The sequence below is a fragment of the Taeniopygia guttata genome, chromosome 4, assembly GCF_048771995.1.
Source record: "Taeniopygia guttata chromosome 4, bTaeGut7.mat, whole genome shotgun sequence".
NCBI lineage: Eukaryota > Metazoa > Chordata > Aves > Passeriformes > Estrildidae > Taeniopygia > Taeniopygia guttata.
The window spans coordinates 48777911-48798866 of NC_133028.1; the positions used below are offsets into that span (position 1 = coordinate 48777911).

Consider the following 20956-nt stretch of genomic DNA (forward strand, 5'->3'; position numbering starts at 1 on the left):
CAGGATTCCTGGCCTCGCAGTATGTCCTGCTGTTGTCACTGGTCACTCGACAGGCCTTTTGCTGAAACACTGCAACAAAATTAGGAATATAAATTAGCTGAAAAATGGCAATAAAAACCATCACATTCTCAATGAAGGAAGGAAACTCATAAAAGCAGGTTGGAATACATTTTTTGTTCTAGTCTAAGAGTATTTTTCAACCCACTTGTCAGTCTAATGTTAATTACTCGAAAAATCGTTCTGTTGCACAGAATGGCAGGATTACTGATGTTACAGAAACCATTACAAGACACTTTGAAGAAAATTAAAAGGATTTATCACACTAGCATATTACGTGTCTAGAAGAAACAGCAGGATCTCAGAGTTCTGCAGATGGTACAATCACTGTAGCCTCTTCCGTATTTTATGGGGAAAACTCGGGCAGAAAAAACCCCAATAGTACCAGGTGAGAATAGTGACACTGCTGAAAAAAGTGTGTGTGTATATTTGTGTGTACTTTATTCAAGCACTAGAAACAGCAAAGCACAACCCCCCTGTTAGAGCAGCCCACCATTCCCACTTCTGTGAAGTGCCCAGAGCACAGCCAGCCTGGATACACCCTGAAATGCAGCACTCAAACTTCTGCTATGTAACACCCAGGAGGTGGAAATTGCTCAGTTTCTGACATAGCCTGTGTAGCAGGAGCTTTCTCTCAAGTCTCAGTTCTGATTTTTGCTAGATTTTTGCTAAACAAACCTAGAACCTAGAATAATTCCTGCCAATTAAATAATCCTCTGTCATCACTGCAATGCAGCAAATGTGCCAGTTCAATGGAGCAAATATTTTCCTGGGGACCAAGGCTCAGGCCAAGGGAGCTCTGCTCAAGCACCAGAGCAGGCACGCTCTCATTTAATGTCCCTAGCTCAGCCAATCACTGTTACATTTTAACTTTTAAAATACTTTTCTCTGTAATTATCAAAGAATCCTACCAAGTATGTTTGCAGTGTTTTCTTCTCTGCTTGAAATAGTATTCTGCTTCTAAAGATGAAATTAAAATAATGAGAGCACAGAGGTAATGCAGGCAGCCTGAATTTTACTGCATAAGGAGGAGAAGGGACATACTCAACAATGTGCCTGATTGGAAAGCACTTTAATTGATAGGCCTTGAAATTTCTGCTGAGTTTTGCAGTGTTGGAGTAATCAGAAATGGAATTACTCTTCCAGTGAAAAGTAAAATTGTTAAAACCACTTTATGTGCTGCATCTTGCTGAAATGATTTTAGTTGGCAGCAAGTATTCAGTGTGGGTGAGGTCAGTAAAAACAAACGCCTGTTTCTGGAATGCCTGGAAAAGCAGGAACATTCCACTGTACAACTGCCATAGGCTTAGGGAGAACTCTGGGAATTCACCCTTTCATTCCCACATTCCAATTACTTATGAGCTACTTGTACACAGCTGTGAAATAAAAGAAACAGGTAATCTTGAACAGGGATATATTCCATTGCTTTTTAATGGAAGATAAAGCAAATATTCCTTCAGTAAAGCAATACTAATATAACAATTCTTTAAAGTGTCAGAATGTCACAATCCTTCAAGTAAGGATATATATTTTTTTTTTAATTATTATTTTATGGGTCTCTCTGGCACAGATAATCAGTGAAACACAGTAGTTCCACTACTTCTATTATACTTACTGTGCGCCCTTCAATAACATCGGTGTCATCAGAAAGAGAATACTTTTGGATTTTTAATCATGTTGTGACTGGCTAAAGTACCAGTCAAAATCTACATATTAAATGTCCTGACTCTATACATGCCATTTAATTTTTGTCTACAACAAACTTCTGTTGCAGTTTCTCAGAATTAAAGGAGGCTGAGAGAACTAGAAAGTAATTCCACTTCATTCCCTCTCCTCTCTTCAGCTGCTACAGGATACAGATGAAGTTCTTTGCAAGCCCTAAATACATTTTTATGTCTCAGGCAGTAAGGCTTCCCTTTGGGAATGTAATGTAATCTCAATATTCTTCTAGCAAAGCAAACTCAGGGAGAATGAAACTACTGCAATATTTTCTAATAGAACATGAAACCAGAAAACAACATTTAAAAAGTGGGACAAAATACAAATCTTGTGGTAAATATGCAGAACTCTGGGAAAAGTCCTAATGTAAGTCTTGGAAAATCAGTGGGATCCAATTCTGAATTGCCTGTTTTATCTCAGACTAACTAAAGATGTTGTTTCAGGCTGTCTGGACATGCAGATAAATAATATTATGAGGCTTGAAATTTGGTTAATATTTTCATGGTTAGCACCACCAATGGTTAGAAAAATTTGAAATCTAAGTCTTCTGTGTATAATTCTGAACTAAGGAAACCACTTTATAGCAACAAACTGCAAGTAACTGTGGTGAGTATACAAGGTCTAGAAAAAGAGAATGAAAGTTTTTACGATAGCTGCAGGTTGACAAAAGGGACAGGAATTTGATTTTCAGAATTAACTGAATTTCTAGAACAAAGCTGTAATGTTAAGGAGTCACAGATGCACTATGACATTTCAAAAATTGGTTAGCGACATAATTAGGAACCACAGGAAATCAAAACATGGGAAGAGTTAGATCATGGGAGAGAAGAACTCATATCAGCTAAGAGGCAATGATCAACTAAGACATGGTTTCTAATTTATATTTTACTTTACTCATCTAAACTATGAGGGATGTTGCCTGATTTATTGAATTGGCAACATATCTCTAAAAATGAAACAAGAGTTTCCACTACGCATTAGTGATTCAAACAAAGCTAGACTGATGAACCTACCTTCTGAAAGAATATATGAGCTAATCATACCTAATGCATACTTACTTGACACTTTCAAGCACAAACACAAAGGAGAAAAGACAGTGATTAAAAAAATTATCAATAAATATCACTATTTTGAATTCAGCTTGCTAAGGAAATTCAAGATGCATTTATTCATCAGCTTCAATGAGCTGATGTTCCAAACAAAATTATATATTACTGTTTTCCTTAGGAAACATTCAAAATTTAAATACAGGAAAACAAAATGAACACATGGCTAAGTGATAATTCAAATGAATTAGTATACTAGGGTTGCACTTAGTAACACAACTCAGTTGCAAATTACAGTGGATTTGCAAACTGCCTCCTTGTTCTTAGTAAGTTTTTGCTTAATTAATTTTAGAATCATCATGTAATTAATTCATGATTAATGGAAGAATGGAGAAGGAGGGGTGAATTGCTGTTTAGGATATTTTGCAGGGAGAGACTCCTGCCTTTGTCCATTCAATTTTTTCCATATTATTTAAACATTTTAATATTTAAACTGTGTACACATAGCACCTAGGCAAATAAAACCTCTAAGTTCTTTTTTCTGGTAGAGATTGGATTGTAAATTAGATGTAGCACAGCAAGAGATGACAAATGACAGAGAATACTAAGGAAGGTATATAGTAGAATGATGCTTATTATTCAGGAGAGGAGAACTCTGCAGATGTTTGTTCACATCTTTTTAGATCTATTTTCTTTTTGTCTGTTTTGTTTGCTAACACACTGAACATCACTCAGCATGAGGACTCAAGAGAGGTCATCAATGCAATGCTAACCAGTAAGTTTTGTAAGAGATGATTAATGACCACTCCCAAAATTTATACAAAATATTTCACATATTCAAAATGAAAACAAAAAAAATTCCAGTGACTCATAACATGAAATCAACTAAGGAAATGGGATCTTGTAAACAGATTTTTTTCTTTTCATAAGGCAAGGCAGCTGGGCATGGATTAAAAGCATATCATTATGGCTCATGAATCTGATCTAGGTAGATCCAGGTATTATGGTGCAAGTAACAAAGGCTCAAGTCTCAGCAGCTGTCCTGTGAGGGCAACATTGGTGTCTGGGTACACCTACACCATGACGATGCAAAGGAAAAAAGACTGAGCAGTCTTAAGTGCATCAGTGCAGGAAAATGAATGAGCACATTTACACTGATACAGGAATTCTGATCAGACCTAAATGGGCAGCCCGACACTCAAGATGTTTTTGAGAACACACAACAGTCATTTTCACCAGAATAAAGACTAGGTGATACCAAGTGCACCTGCAGAAATACCAACCTGCCACCTTGCTCCCTTTACATTGCCAGGGCTTTTCACTGACAGCATCACGTCCACTCATAGTCCCAACTTAGACTATTGCCAGCCTAAGCTGGGATGAGTGGATCCCTATTCCACCTTCCACAGCTATTTAGCTGGCTGAGAATGAACCACTCCATTTTGTCAGACCAAAAGCAAAATGATTTTACAAGGAATTATGGCGTAATGACAATGTTAAAATATTAGTCCAAAAATAAACATAGGCTCATCAGCAATTCCCTTCACAATTTGCAGTGAGATTCTGAGTTTGACAAATATGAGCTCAAATCTGTTAGAATCCCAGCAACTTTGATCACAGAGGGACCTCAGAAGACTCTACAAAGATGACTTCCCTACACTGAAGCAAGATAATAAAAAATAATACCAGAACCCTCTTATTACAGAATGAGTAAAGAGAGAGTGAGTGAGTGAGTGAGTGAGTGAGTGAGTGAGTGAGTGAGTGAGAGGCACCAGTGGTTAGTTCAAGGTGCTGCTCAGAAGGTGGTGTCAATGTACTGTGTACTACATTACCACACACAATGAAAACAGCTCTCACATCTCGGCTCTTGTCAGAATTTTGACTTAGTGCATCATGGAAGCTGGAAGGACTTCAGTGACATACTCAAGGAGTGTTTGCTCCAGGGTGTAAAACTTGAATATACTTCTTTAGTCCCATTTTTCTTGAGCAGAGAAAAGCAAAAAGGGAAGGACTCTATACATGTTTTTACTACAAATACGGTATTTGGAACAGTTTGGTTTGCAGCCAGACAGCATCTCATAAATATTTTTCTCTCTCTGCACCTTATTTAGTACTTGTTTCAATCTACCAAAGTTCAGATAGCATAAAATCTGATTGAATGAAGACCAGGGTGAAGCTGGTATATCACTCCCAACCAGGTCTGTAAAAACAGTCTAACTGCCAGCCACAGTGCTCCCTAGTATTTCATTCATGGAAAAACACCCTTAAGTTAGGACTACATAATGAAATTCATCTGCAGTGCAGTACTTTATACTCACTGTAGGAGAGTACTACAGAATCTCTCTGTGGGACATAAATGTTTTGCAATTTGCATGGCCTCTGAGGCTTCACTTTGGAAACCCCTGCTTTAGAGCATTTAAACAATTGGCTTAATAAGAATTACTGGCTCAGGATGTGATCATTGTATTTCCCAGTAATCAGCCTGATAAGTTTCCAAGACACTAACAGTTCTGTTCTAGATTTTATTTATTCACTTCCGTGGGTTTATGCTGTCTATCCTGTTGGTGAGATATTCTGCTTCCCTAAAAATATCCACTGGATCCACCAGACTAGAAAGATTTTGATGAGCAATGAGAATGTTATTCTCCACTGGAACAGTAACTGGAAAATATATTTTTCCACTTCTAATTTTTAAACCTACGGTGAGGTCTCACAGACAGGTATCTTTAAATAGCAAAATGTTTTCAGTGCACAGAAGGGAAATACATTCCTTCAGGGATTTGAGAGAGGTTTGCAAAGAAATAAAGGCCATAGCATGGGAAATTTATGCTGTTGTAGGGCAGGTATCCTTGCTGCAGAGAAACCCTTTCATACTAATGGTCTGTGATGAGAGATAAATGACTAAACCAGAACAGTAATGTAATCCTTAACCCTGAAGGAGTCCTAGTAGGTCGGGCTTCAAGAAATGGCAGGGGCATTGCAGAAACTCATGCATCTGTCCTACAACTACATACAGGACTTTGGTTTCCAGCTCAAACAAACTTGGTATCAATAGGGAACATTAAAAATTGCACTCTAAACTGGAAATACAACACCTTCAAATGTTTATTTAACAGTTGTTTTGGCAGCAGACAATTGAACAAAACACTGAAATAACCTTCAGAGGAATACTTAGCACTTGAGGAATGGTAAGGGAGCACAGTAAGAGAGCACACCATCTGGACAATGAGCTACTTGGCACCAACTTGCAGCTCCACTGGCTGATAAGCCTTTCACACACAAGATAAAATTCTTGCAGTGGACTAAATTAAAGAACAAATCTACTCTCTGTTAATAATGCAGTCTGTTTACCAGTGTTCAATACAGCAGTTTGAATGTTCATTAAAATTTGAAAGTATAATAAATGAAACTGAGTAAAAGTGATTAGAACATTTATGTTTTAAATCTTTCAACTCCCCCATGTTTCTCAGAATTTATGTGTCAGCAAATTTAAGGCAGATGCTCAAACTGTAAATTGTGGTAGTTCAGTTGTGACATCTTGCATCACTGACTGTTTACAGCCTAGGTTTTAAAGTGTAGATCTTGCCCTGAAAGTGACTCTTGTCAAATCCCATGTTTGCTTTCTATAGATCAACTGTTCCCTATCCTCTTTTGCAGAACACCAAGTGGGGTAATCTACAGGGACCAGGCTTTCTGCCCAGTGTAAACTTGATATTCCATGTATTTGAAAGCTAGTTATTACAAAGAAAGCTATTTGCTTGCTTTCTTCTTGGTTGCTACTCTCATGGAAGCACCACCACTTTTGCTTAAAGGAGAATATACTCTTTTGTAATGTCATAGCCTTCATTCAATATGTGGTGAAAGCACTCACAGAAATTCAGCCATTTGATTTCTCCAGATGGATACAAAAATAAATTTAAAGAGTCACCTGCATGCAATCCAGGAGGCAAAAGGCATTTCTGGTATGTGATGCTTACTTCTCCCTACAAATAAATGAGCCCACCTATGGGTACATAAAGCACAAGAAAAAATGCTCCTCTTGTGTCTCTGCATGGCACAATCACACCAGCCTCTGCCATCCTTGGGGCATGAAGCTTTCCATGTACTCCCAAAGTACATAGGGATCCATGTGTGAGCAAATGCCTTAACACAGCCCCTCTCTGGGCATCGTATTCTGTTCTGTTTTTCCACAGGATCTGTGTCTTACTGAATGCCAGAAGGGAACAGCTCTGAAGATCAACCAGAACTGTGCAGTGAAGACAATCTGTTTCTTACAGGGATATTAAATAATTTGTTTTAGAAATTAAAAGGCATTTAGCAAATAAAAAGTGAACACAGAGGAGGGAAGGATGGCTCAGTTAAGCAACTAGAAGTTGCTCCGCAGGACAGTTCTTCTCTTTCCAACAAAGCCCTGGCCAAAAGTCAGACAAGTCATTTAAGGCAGCAATCCAACTTGCAATACCTGACATCAGAGTACTGATCTGTACTAAGGATTTAATCTGAAGTTCTGAGAACTCATAGTGACCACTGAAATCAATGGTGTGTCTGCTCTGAATGGGTAAAGTGTTACTAATTTTGTTCACCTAAAGAATCTTAGTTACTTCATACTGGGCATCCCAAAACTCAGTGGATGCAGAATCAAAGGTTTTATAACAGGAGGGTCTGAAACAACACATGGGGCCTCAAAGCAGGCATAAATTATATTTTAATCAAAATGAGAATGAAAAACACTGATGTTTTTTATGCTTACCCACCTTAAACACTAGATGAAATGAAAGAAAATATCTGAAACAAATAGCTGCATATGGCTACCTACTTATTACTGTATTCCTGGCAGGGAGAAAGGGTAAAACTACCTCAATTCTAACTTTTTGATTATTTGACTTTGCACTGTCTGCAATACTCTTTTTAATATAATAGATGAAAACAAACTCCAAAGCCATAATCAATTTATTTACTGGATAAAAAATGTGTTTATGCATATCTAGAGTATTTTACACTGTTTAAATGATAAAGGAAGGGCTGCAGACACCTGCAGGTTTTAATGATGGACTGGAATGAAGTTTCCTAGTTCATACAGATGAAACAATCTTTTTTTTTTTTTTTTTTTAATCAAATATAAGCAGTCCTAAAATAATAAATCGGAAATTCTGATGTTGCTGGACTAGAAAGAGTATTTTTTAACCAATGTGGACAAAAAACATTGCCAATCCAAGTAGCAAGAAACAAATATTTCAGCTGAAGATACAACCATTCTGCCTAAAATTTCACTAGCTATCTCAGGAATCCTTGGACAAAAATGAGATATTCTAGGTCTGAAACCAGCAGGATAGACAGGAAAATAGAGACCTGAGTGATTAGTTAAAGCTTTCTTGAAGTGTTTCCATTTTTCTTCATGAATTGTGTAAGCAAAGGATCATGAGCCAGAGGCTGATATCACAGAACTACTGGAAAACAATTTGTCTACCACTACATCCTTATTAAAGCAAAGGTAAAAAAACCTATTTATGTGAACATATGAATATATGTATATACACTTAGGGAACCACAGCCCCATCAGAGCAGCTCCTCTGATAGCATCTGCCTTAGCCAATAATCAAAGCAGAAGTGCTCCAGTACAACAAACGACAGTAAAAGCAATCTCCCAAATAAAGCATCTCCACTAAGGGTTTCCAAGTCAGTGGCCCATGAAGATGGTGGACCAAAATTTGAGACACTGCTCTAGCAACCTCAGTAAAAGCAGCCATGTCATGATTTCTGTAGCTGTAACAGGCCCCCATACCCATCCATTCTTGGATTACACTGTAATGATTTATACTTATACCTCCTGAATATCCTGAAGAAAGAGCAACTAAATGATAATGCATTAGCCCATGCATTCTGACTCTTACCTGGAGTTAGACAGCCTGGAGGAAGAGAGCTAGCTAGGAAGAATAAAAGAATCCACTGAGATTGGCATGAAAGAGGAGGTGCTACTCTGTATTTGGTAGGATGTTTTGGGCAGTATAAATTCTGTTCTAGTGTAAAACATGCGCAGCATGAAGTAAGGAAATTAATGGTGTCCTTTGACAGCCTGTTCTTTACCACCTATTCTTATGCATTGGCAGGCCTTTTGTTGAAGAGGCTGGAGATGCAGACAGGAAGGATTTTGGGACTTACAAAGAGATCTCTGCAGTATATCCACTGAATTCCTTTTGTTACTTTCAAATTTGGTTTCAGTCTGAATTGGATTACAAAGATATCTGAAATCCTTTCTGATCTTGTATTTCCATGAAATGGCTAAAAAAAGTTTCCCAGTTTTCACAGAAGTGGTAAAAAGACATAATTTTCCCCTCAAGAAATATAATGATCCTACCTAGAAATGCCTATTCCTAGCAATTCAAATTGGAGAAAAGGTATTTCAAAGAGGAATCCTCACACAGGCATTTCTCCCAGAAAAGAGAATTCTTCTCATCAGAAAAAAAAAAAAAATCTAAGAGAGCTATTTCAGAGCAAAAGTAAAATCATTTTGATAAAGAAGCTGGAAAGAAAGCTAAATTCAAATAGCACATTCTACATTCCATTGCTGTAACATACACACTCACAGCTAGACCAGCTATTCTTCATTTTCTATCATATTGTCATAGTTTTTGAAAAGCTAAATAAAAACTGTGATACTTACTCCGATGCAAACTGAAAATTTTTCAAAGATGTTCTCAGCTCATTTGAAGGGTGAGAATAGGTTGACTGTAACAAACAACGTGTTGGTTTGAAAGCAGCTGAACGGGGATCTTGGTCTTTTAGAAAATGTTACTGCTCAAAGAGAAGAGACCAAGAGAAGAGTCTACGTTCTCCCAGAAAATATTTATGTGGCAGCATCACCAACCTTGTGCGATGTAGGGAGTGTTCTCCTCCTTGACCAGCGAGCACATGGGCCGGGGCGCAGGGGCTGGTGGCCTGTTCATGATAAAGGACCTGCAGTGCTTCCTTTTCTCCTCGTAGTGCTCCTCCTGCCCCAGGATGAGGTCGTACACACATTCATCCTGTGCCACACAAGTGTAGGGGTGCTCCTCCTCGCTGTCCTCCTCACAGGAACCCTGCTCTTCTCCACAGCATGCGGTTGTGAGTCCATCACCCTGCTCTCTTTTACTCCTGTCCTCCACAAAATTCCTCTCTGAAAAAGGAAGGAATTGTGTGCATATACAGGGTAAAGAGAGGAGATTGTGATTTATCTTAAAGCTTTAGAGTTTCCTAAAGTAGCTCAGAGACCTCATTTCACTTCTAAACTAAAACACGCTCATTTTCTGATCATCTAACTCAGTAGAGAGGATATCCCAAAGAAATAATTCGAACTTCAGGGCCTCCTTGTCATTTTACATCAGATTATCAAAGGTAGATGCTTAGCTATTAGCCACAAAATAAATGGATATATTTGCAGAAACACTGAGTGCCCCAGTTGCTCTCATAAGAGTTATGCCAACATGTAACTAGCTCTAACTAACCTGTAATTCATGGTTAAGCCAAGTAAGTGGTACCCTGTGGCCCTTGGCATTCTGGAAAGTCAAGCTGTTTGTTACCTGTTACAAAAATTACTTAAGAATTGAAACTTAATTTATAAAATGTTGGATTTTGTGTTTTCTATCTCTTCAATATCCCACGGGGTTTTGAGGGCTTTACAGATCTACTGTAGGCCAAGGTGAAAAAGAAATTGAAAAGCCCTTTACAATGTAGGTAAAATGTATGACCTCTTACAATCTATGCTAAGACTATCCAACACTCCCCCCTCCAAAAACTTCCATGTCTCTCTGTATTCCCTATACTTCATATATTTCATACTACAACTACTCAAAACTTGCTTTTCTCTAGTTGTTGCCTTTTACAGCATTAAAAGGCATTGATGGCTTCCCTGATACCTGGGTTTGTTCTGATTTACCTTAAGACATCCACAGACTGCTAGGAGTTTGAAGCTGTCACTGAGGCTGGTGTTCCTATAAATGTTTATAACTTCCTTGGTATGATTACCCATCTTTCCTGCAAAAACAGTAAGTCTACTACTGGTGCCTGGAATCTTGTACTGACTCATGTTTCCCTTGTGCTGTAATTTACTGCCTGTACATATGTATATCTGCTAAACTTGGCCGTGGTCACTAATGGTGTTTTCAATCCTTTGGCTGATATTTAAAGAATTACCTGTTTATGGGTTCAGAGGAGCTAAACAACCTTTATAGGTGGGATACATTGTTAATGGGATGTATTAATAATAATAGTATGTACTATTAAACACATATTCTGGCTAAGATATATGTTTTGAAACTACAAGTGGAGTTAATACACCTGCCATGAGCAATATTTTGTTTCCAGGTCACTATATAAGCTGTTTCTTTCTCTGTAAGCCATTCTTTATTTCAACTCCCACAGGGGGTACTCTCAAGCCACTGCCAAAACACAGACATGAAGTAGAGGGGACTTGCCCTCGAGGTACTCCACAGCAACTCCTAAAGCAAGCAGCTGGCTGAATATATGTAGCAGTACCTCATTACAGCTCCTCTTTGACAGGAAGCATCGTCCTCATCTAGAGGAATTCTGATACCCTGTTTGCAGGTGATGAAACCACAGCTAAACACAATAATTCAAGCAGGTTTTAAATGAACTATTCCCACAGGAGCATTCAGAGATGAACGCTGCTTTACCAGCACAGGAGGTGGCACAGGACACCAGGAAACTTTCTCTGCTGGTACCCACATGCAGACAGAGAGAACTGGCAGAGAGAGTCACATTACTGTGTTGATGTTGCCGTATAGGAACGATTCCAAAATAGGCATTTATAACAAACCTATACCAACATATCCCGCGTGCCAAAACTGATCCCTCATTTACACACACATATAGATGCAGTTGAGTGTTTTGTGGGAAGCAAAACACACCTTTAATGTTAATTTTATGCTGCTCCTCTTTCTCTTAGAATTCACTTATGACTTTCTATCTACAGCCATTTCTTTCCTGCACAGCAGAACACAGGATGAATCCCCACCTATAGCAAGCTATTTCTGCCTAATTATGTGAACATCAGAGTGCTTGGTGATGGCAATTTAAGACTCTAATAGGTTAAACCAAGTTTGAAAACAGAGTTAACAGTAATAAGCTGTGGAGAAACTGAAAAGCAATTTGTGTGTACACTTATCAGCAGTGTCTATAACAAATAAGAAGAATTTTTTTTCCCGTATACAACTATTTAAAACTGGTATTTAAGCTTGAATTATTTTGCATACTTGTTTTTCCTAATGAGAAAAATTGATGATCATCCCTTCTGAAACAGATGCAATAGTACTTTGAGTTTCTAATCACTTTAATCAAACCACAACACAAAATTTGAGATTTTTACTCTGGGCCAGATGTATTAAAAAAAGGGAAAAACAGGCAAAGCATTTGTCAGAATTTTTGCCTTTCTTTTCAATTTGCAATACAATTTTTTACTTCTATATAACTGTAACACTGGCTAAAATGCAGTAAGATGCTGTTACTTCTCTCTGCATGGTCACTTTCTATTAAGTCTACCTGTGAAACTTCAAGTTGTATATTAAATATAATATAATTAAATATTTGTATATTAAATCACGATAGCATTTCATGTTTTAAAATGGTAAAAAAATGAAATCGACTTTACCAAAATACAGGCTTCATCTTTGTTTCAAGACTCTCTTGTAAATCCAGTACACCATGCACTCTTTGGAAGCTCTTTGAGATAGGTAGAGTGAGAAAAAGCTGAACCCAGCTTTTTTTCACAGTATTACCTGTCAAACCTGGTCATGAATATTTTGATGCAGCAAAGATGACATGCAGATGCTTGTTTTGCAGAATTATGGCCTCATATGCACAAGCTTGCTTTGTAGCACCAGGGCCATTCTGCCCAGCTACTTCTAGAAGTGACCAAACCAATCTCTACAGCAGTACATTGTCTGCCCTTACACGTGTTTGTATCCAGGGTTATTTTGCTCCCAAGATCGTACCTTGTGATGAATTATGCAGATTGTCCTGTCTTTGGATGCCAGGCAGATTTCGAGGGGGAGGAGGGGGTGGCCTCTTGCAGAAAAAGCAATCTCTCCTGCTCTCTTTGAGCTCATCCCCTACGTTGGCATACAACCTGCCAGGACTGTTGAGAAGGTTGTATGAATCCTCCTCTTCTTCATTTTCATATTCTGTCTCCTCTCTGCTGTATTTTAGGTCATCCTTCTTTTCCTCATCCACCTCAACTTCTTCTTGTTGGCATCTCAATCCAATTGCATATTGATCTCTTGAGTTCTGCTTGGCTTTTAACATTAAAGAAAGCGTTATTTCATTTAAAAACTGCATTTCTCATTTCAAGGATTCCTACAGAAGGAATACAATGGCTAATAAAACTTTTATGAACTGATACAGCAGGAAAGCTGTCAAATTCACACCATCAGTGAAGAGCTTTTTAAATATTTACTAAATCAACAGGGGAAGATTTATCTTGCTACTCTGATACACACCATCTTCGTGTGTGCAATGTTAAACTTTTCTAGAGCGGCTGTCAGAATGAAATCACACACACCTTTCCTGTCTCCAGAATTTCTGCTACCTGACTTTCAAAGCAGCACAATACAACACTTTGCAAAATAAAGCCTTAGCTCACACATCTGTGGTACTGCTTTTTGTACAATGAGATTTGGGTGCTGATTTGAATCTCTCTAAAATGAAATAGATATTGTCCAAGGGAGACATGACTGTAGACTTGTGGAAACAGAGCTCTTCTGTCTCTAGTGACCCACAGACCAAAACCAAAGTAAAGTGTACATTTTAATCACTATGTACAGCTTCAAAACTTTAATAGTCAGCCTCAATAAGGTAACAGAGTAAACTACACAATCTGCCAGCAGACCTTATTGAGCCCTTGAGGTAGGTTTCCATACTGAGTTATCCTTTGGTGAAGCCTGCCTTTCACCACTGATTCAAATGGGAGGTTGAGGCATTACCTGCCTAATGTGGTACAAGTCATGCTCTTTTTCCAGGTGTTCACCCTGAGGTGTTCTCATATACAATGTGACAGAGACAGTGAAAATCTTATCAGAGCAAACATGTTTTTACAGTGTCTATAATCTACCTCTATGTGCTAAAGCAACCAGTTTGAACTTTGCAAGTAAGAAATGTCCTTTTCATATGTATGAGACAGTTGAAAAAATAAAATTGTCAACAAGATAAAAAGAGGATTAAATTTAGTCTCATAGATCTATGATACTGTAAGATATATGCAAAAATATAATACCATTGGTAAATGCAAACAAGCAACTTTGCAGTTTTCAAGGGGAATGCATATGACCACACAGATCATCAACAGGCTTGTCACCAATCTATGCTTGGAAGTAGGAATATAATGATGTAAAATGTCAACTATCTGTGCCTCCACACAGAACTTGACTGCACCTGTAGGCAGTGCATCCCATTTTATGAAGGTTCTTCTCTGAAAGCTTGGAGAATTCAGCAGTTTTGTAGGTTCAGAGAGGCAATCACAAGTTTCCAGAGTTTAAAAGGAGGGATGGTTGCACTGAGGTCTCTCTTAATGAGCAAGAACTTTATTATCCCGACTTAATCCCTCAAGTGCCTTCTCCATTTAGGACACCTGCCCTCCCTGGAAGTTGCAGTAACATGTGGAAATTTAAAGTGTCAGAGTAACTTGCCCTCTCTGCCCAGAAATTCATTCATTTGATGCATCACATGATGCATTCATTTGAGCAGTACCAACAGAGCTGTCTAACAACATGACTTACCCACGGCTGGTGGAGCTTCTGAGCCTAACATAAGCTCACTAGTCTTGCTGTCTTCCTCCTTGCAATTAGTGAAATCACTTGCTGCATACTTCTAGAAAGAAAAACAAAGGAGGATATGTGTTTTAGTAGCATCATCTCCTGCCTTCACATTTTGCCGTTGATATAATATACAACATTCTGCTAGGAGGAAAGTGAAGACAGAAACATCATGCATTTGGAGCTATGTAGTGGTCTACACACTGCAGGCAAAAGGATTGTGTATCTCTGTGTACAGTGAAAGGATGCAATGTTCTGACACCAAACACCAAGTCTGCACAGCAAGGATTTAAGCTCATTGACTTTCCCTTTCCCTAGCAATTTGCTGGGCTGTCCAGACAGTTCCCAACTCTGCTCCCAGCTGTGAAGAACTCAAAGATTAAGAGAAACATCAGCAACAGAAAAGCACGAAGTCCATAGGACATGACTGAAGAGCTCAAGGGTGCAAGAAATCTCTGAGGAGCTCATTACAAACAGTGGTTTGTACCAAAAGCCACGTGTGTGCTGAAAAAACAGAAACAGGACTGCAAAGCATGTTTGGAGTTCTACCTCAGAGACCAAATGTGGCAAAGTGGTGTTTTGTTCCTCTAGAAAGCTGTTACGCTCACACAGTGCTATGCAAAATTAGCCCAAAGAGGGTCATCACAATGGGTTCTCTGAAACATTATCAGTGTATTTCCTCAAGCTGAAGAGGTACAAACTTCTGCTCACCAGTGAAAAGCAAGCCTGTAACACAACTACAGACAGTTCTGCTGTCTAGAATATAGAACACACATTTGTTATTTGGTAATTTTCAGAAACAATTGGAATTTCAAAAAATTGTCAGTTTTTTTAAAGAAACCCAGTAGGACCTTGATTCTTGTGTAAGTGTGATACAAAACTATCCTCTATAGACACAATGGAGCCCTCAGTAATGAATCAGGAGTTTTGAATCACAAAATCTTAACTCCAGGGCTTTGAATACACCAACCCCAAACCAGGTAGGAAAACAGCATGGTCCATACAACATCCAGACTGCAAGATTAATTACTAGTAGAACAGTGGACAGTGAAGTCAAGAGGAAGAATTGATAAGCAGTTATACGCTTCTGCATGGCACAGAAAATAATTCTGAGGAGCTCATGCCAGACTCTGAAGAAGTTTGTTCCAACTATCCTGCTGCCTCCTGGCAACCACCATCACTGCCCAGGGACAGAGTTCTCACTGCATGAAAGAGGAAAATATTTTTGAGAAATAGCAGGTTTTTCTGGGGAACTGTGAATACCTTCTTCCCTGCTGCTGTTTTACACAGTCATCTCCTGAATACCAGTCTGAAGCACTGCAGCCACCAGACTGTGCAACAGGTCCCTCCTTGGCTCGCTTTGTTGCTTTACAAACATACCTGAATCTTTACAGAGCTATGCTCACCTCCAACAATAGAGGATTCATCTCTGCCCATATAATGTGTGCACCAGAGAGAGAATTTTGTTTTTCTTGAACTTCCCTATTACTTATGTAGCTCCTTCATGCTTCACAGGAACAGGATACCTATCAAAAGCCCCAAGGTTGCCCCAAGGTTAGAGCTTTTCAGAATATTTATTTTCAAAATATTTAGGCCTGCATGTGCTAAATGTAAGTGTACATTGTGGGAGTAAAAAAGACTTTGATATGTTTCCTGTGAAGAGAAGACATGTGCAGAAAAATTTAAGCAAGGAGACATCTAGAGTCTATTAAGTTCTTCTATTTATTAAGTTCCTCTGCTATGACACTGGAGTACCACACCCAGGAAATTCTTTCAAGGTGAAATTTGAATGTTTCAGAAGACTGAAAGTCAGCTGTCCTGCTAGTTTATAGCTGCTCCACTGATAATGCTGAGTTGTAGGGAATTCAAGAGGCAATTCAGAAGTTTAGCCCCTGACTACACTTTCTAAAAGTCTCCTGGACCCATGAGACAACGAAAAGCTGAACAGATGGAAACAGTCTTTAACTAAATATGTTTACACTAGGAAAAGATTCTGTATAATGAATAAATTATTGACAGAAGTCTCCTCTGACACTGGGCATGTTGACACCATGCAGCTGAAAATCGTGCAGTCTCCAAAGCCAGTGGAAAGTATCCTTATTTAAGAATGCAAATTAACATAACTAAATTGGAATAATGCCATGGCTCAGCTTGCAAACCTTGCCATGGTGCCCTGAATGAATGCTCATTGCTTTTTAAGTTTGACTTGTCTTTTATATGGCCTGGGTCATGTAACTTGAATGTAGTAGCATAGCTGAACTTCCAAGTTGTTTGAGCCTCCTCGCATGAAAATGGATCTTTGATTTACTCCAGATATTTCTCATGGATGTCAGGTTAAGCCACCTTTGAAAGGAAGAACTAGCTTAACTGGAAACCAGCATTACGGAAAAAAAATTAAAAAAAAAAAAAAAAGAAGAAAAAGATGTAAAAAAGGTTGCTCTCAGCACAAGACTGCTTACAAAGGACTATGGAAAAGGGCTCTGAATGTTTGAAACTAGTTTATGAGTTAGCAAAATAATTCCCTTACTTCAGGATGCTACAGGAATGCTGGCATGCATTGAAAGTCCTCTGAGATTCTGAAATTGCTTCAAGTCCTAAGACTAAATGCCACCTCTCAAAGTCAAAATGTAGATACTTAATTTCCTGTCTCTTATGTATTTTAATCATCTTGATTATTGACTTTCAAAATGGTAAAGTTTTTTAATAGCTTCAAAACGGTTTCTCTTATACAAAGCCTGAACTGATTTATCTCAGTACCTTACTCAGGAATTAATTAGAAAAATTATTATAACATTATTATATTATAAAATTATTATAACATTATTATTATCTTGTCAGCATTTTTTACAATGCTTTTCTGAAGAGCCATCTTTGTAAGGCACGTGTTTGAAAGATTTTATCCTTGCTAAACTGAGACAATCATCCATGCTGGCAGGGGCTGATGCCATTGAAATTAGGTGCATTTACATTATACACTTTACTGTATAGTGAGGAGTGAAACATTAAAGAATTCAGAGGAATCTAACCCTACAGTAATATTGTATCAAATTATGGCAAGAATGAGTAGCATCTGGACATGAATACTTCATTTATAAACAGTTACTCACAGGTAAATATATCAATCACAGCTCACATTAGCCTTTATGTATAAGATATAAATGGATATATCTAAAATACATCCATACCTCATATTTCTAGAAACAAAGTAAGAGCTTCTGATTTGTGTAGGGTAATTTGATCTTCTTCTGGATTCTAGGGCACTTCCAGCTGCCTGTTGGATAGAATTCAGGCTTGCAAGTAGACATCCCAAAAATACCCTCCAGTCACACTAAGGCCTGTTCTTCCAAGGCTGAGACAAATCTGGTTGCCCGATTTGTTTATAACATGTCACCACAACATTCCTTCTTATCCTACTCCCAACATTCAAAGTTTGCAGTTCTGCCAAGAAATGCGTTGCTCATTTGTTTGTCTCCCACTGCTCTGCAACTCAGCATTTCAGAGCAGAGGCCAACTGCAGCACGGCTGCCTTACAGGCACAGTCTCAAGCATCCTCTTCTGACTATTAAGCAACAAGATAACATTCAAGTCACTGCCAGTCACTCGGAGTTGAACCTGCATTGATCACCAGGAAACACCAATTTCTACCACATGACTTCCTTGAGACGCACCAGTCTGAAAGATTCCAGCAGCTGCCCTCTCCCTCTGCTGATAAGGAGCCCTGATTCTCCTGGGATTTTGAGAAACAAGCTGTAAAATGCTGGTTAAAGCTACCACAGTCTATATGGGCTTGCTAGAAAGGCTGCCAGAGCATATAGAGCCAAGATTCAAGCACAGCAGTGCTTTTAAAAGTATCCGATCCCAACTAAGCATGTATGTGGATGTCTATGTCTTTGGAGTCAGGGCATCCTAAAGAAAATAAGTATTTTTTCTAAATATCATTAGAGAAGAAAACCAAGAGGAGATGGTCTCATTTGCACTTTTTCTTTCAGCATCTTTTGTTTCTTTTTTTCTCTTCAGTGCACATCTCAATGAGGCAGTTTTCTTTGAAAAGTAAAATCAACACTTTGAAAGCCTAGAAGGTGATGTGAACTGCAAACACTTCAAAATTTCATGTAAGTATATTAAAAGTGTGCCCACTCATAAATCACTACACTGGATCATGGTCTTGGAAGGAATTTGAAAAGTCTTTCTATTATTTAAATTGCTAAGGGTATTGAATAGTACAAGAATATGATACTAATTAATAAGCCTTTCTATTTTCACAATGAATTGTTGAAAAATACGCTTAAAACCATTTCTTGTTACTTCTGATTTCTTATTAGATCCATTTCATTCTGTGCCTTGGTCTTTCTCACAGTATTCCTAAGTGTCTATGCTACAATTCTATCTTGACCTTAGCAACCTGATACCTTCTACATTCCTGTGGACTTCATAATCGTACTTGGGTTTGTTCTCTTGCTAACTCTTACAATCTTTCCTTCACAATGAGGTAAATATGCACTTGGATATGATTTTCTTTTTTTCTTTTTAATGCTTCTATTGTGTTGTTATTTTTCATTCCTATAATAGAAACTAGATACAATAACATATCTTAGACTGCTCTCACCAAGGTTACCCTCTCTGGACAACTTCAGTGATCTCCTCTTCTTTGTTTACACAGAAAAGAGCCCTCTAGCTGTTTCCTTCACTTAGAAACCTTACCAATGCAATTAAAAACTCATTGGATAATGTCTCTTGTTGTATTCCTTTTCAGGCAGATGCTGGTGACCTGGACCTTAGTGAAAGCCTACGTGCTGGTACACAAAGCCACTGAAAATGTCCTCCCATTGGGAGTGAATTTAAGCACAGAAGAAAATGGGATGTAAATAAGGTAAGTAATTTTAGAACCTCAAGACAGAAGAAATTGTTTTCCTTAGCTGGATGTTTCCACCATTTCTTTGTCATAGCTGAACTTGCTTTCAGAGAAACTGGACTGAAACACAGGACTTGGATTTTTTTCCCCCCAGCCCCAGGTGATGTGCTCATGCCACTTCTCAGACCTGCCAGCACTGTCTGCTTAGACTCCCAAGGCAGCAACTGAAGCAAAAGAGATATATTTACATTTGGCAACTACCTTCACAATTTTTGCTCCTTTTCTCTCATCCTCACTGTGGTGTAGCCTACACTATGCCCATTATCATGGTCCTGCCAGAGCTTTCCAGAATGCAGAGGTGAGAGAGAACTAGTATACAGTAGGAAATATTTCCATTTGCACTCTCAGGTCTTCATGAACTGCAAGCAGGCAATTTGGCAAACACTTTTCTTTCATTCAGTTCCAAATGCATTCCTGAGCCTAGTGACCAGCTATTTTGGTTATAAAAATTTTTCTAACTCTCAAGTCTGCATTAATTACGAATATTCACATACTCTACAATGTAAAATATTCATCAAAGTACTGGAAATGTTTAAGTATTAATGACTAATTTTTCCCAGGGTCCTGTATAAGCACCTGGAGAAATGACAGAAAAAGGGAGCTTCATAAAATCGATCGAATGACTGAGGACAGCTCCAACATTGTTTTTCATTGGCTTTACTAATATCAAACACCTTTTATTACCCCATTAGCTAGCTTGATAACTCAGGCTTGCAAAAAACCATGAGCACAAAGGCAATGAAACATTCAACATAGTGTTATAACCCAAGATGAAAACCAACTCAGTTGTAAAGCCGGGCAGGTGGGAAGAATAGTGGTGGAAAGAAGCTTTCCTGCACATATTCTGCCATGCAATACTGAAGCAAAACAGGGGTTTAAAGCAGTGTGGGCTGCCCAGTCCAGGGGCTGAATCCAGCCCTTGAAACACTTGAACTCACCCTCCTGACCTAAGCAAGGTTTGTCTTAGAAAAAGCCATAAAGAAAGAACAGCATATATTATCCTTCCAGCCAAAACTGCTGCTGCTGTCTGCTTGCTCCCCATGTGTCAGAGCAAGCTGAGGTGCAATGCTGTCTGTCCTCTCAGGAAGCATGGCTGAGCCAGCCCTGTGTGCCTTATTGAGGCCTTGCAGTATCAATACAAATTGTCAACACTCACAGTGTCTCTAACATCCATTAGTCAGCTGGGCAAGAGGCAACTGACTTAAATTGTGTGTGCCACACAAGTTAGACCACAAAAAGAACAGGTATTTAACATCAGAAACTGTTTTTGAATAAAGCTGCTCATTCTGGGAACAAAAGGCAATGACTGATCTGTTACTCAGAATGATTTCTCAGAGTAGCTGGCAATCATAATTTATTGCAAACCTCTCATGCCCTCCTCACACAGGTGCTTACACCATGTGGCTCTTTATAAGATGTCT

The 20956-nt window shown here is 38.6% G+C and overlaps 1 protein-coding gene and 1 long non-coding RNA gene across 2 annotated transcripts in view; one reads left to right on the forward strand and one right to left on the reverse strand.

Annotated features, from left to right (window-relative positions):
* The window catches only part of BANK1 (B cell scaffold protein with ankyrin repeats 1), a 131045-nt gene that overhangs the window by 9885 nt on the left and 100204 nt on the right, over positions 1-20956 (reverse strand). The window contains exons 9-12 of the mRNA XM_004174878.6: positions 14588-14678; positions 12809-13108; positions 9688-9975; positions 1-69 (exon numbers count right to left, since the gene is read on the reverse strand). Of these exons, the coding sequence (XP_004174926.5) occupies positions 1-69; positions 9688-9975; positions 12809-13108; positions 14588-14678 (748 nt within the window). The remainder of the gene's footprint in view (positions 70-9687; positions 9976-12808; positions 13109-14587; positions 14679-20956) is intronic.
* LOC140683986 (uncharacterized) lies at positions 18459-20833 on the forward strand. The gene is made up of 2 exons (XR_012055736.1): positions 18459-18735; positions 19377-20833. It is a non-coding gene; the product is annotated as an uncharacterized lncRNA (long non-coding RNA).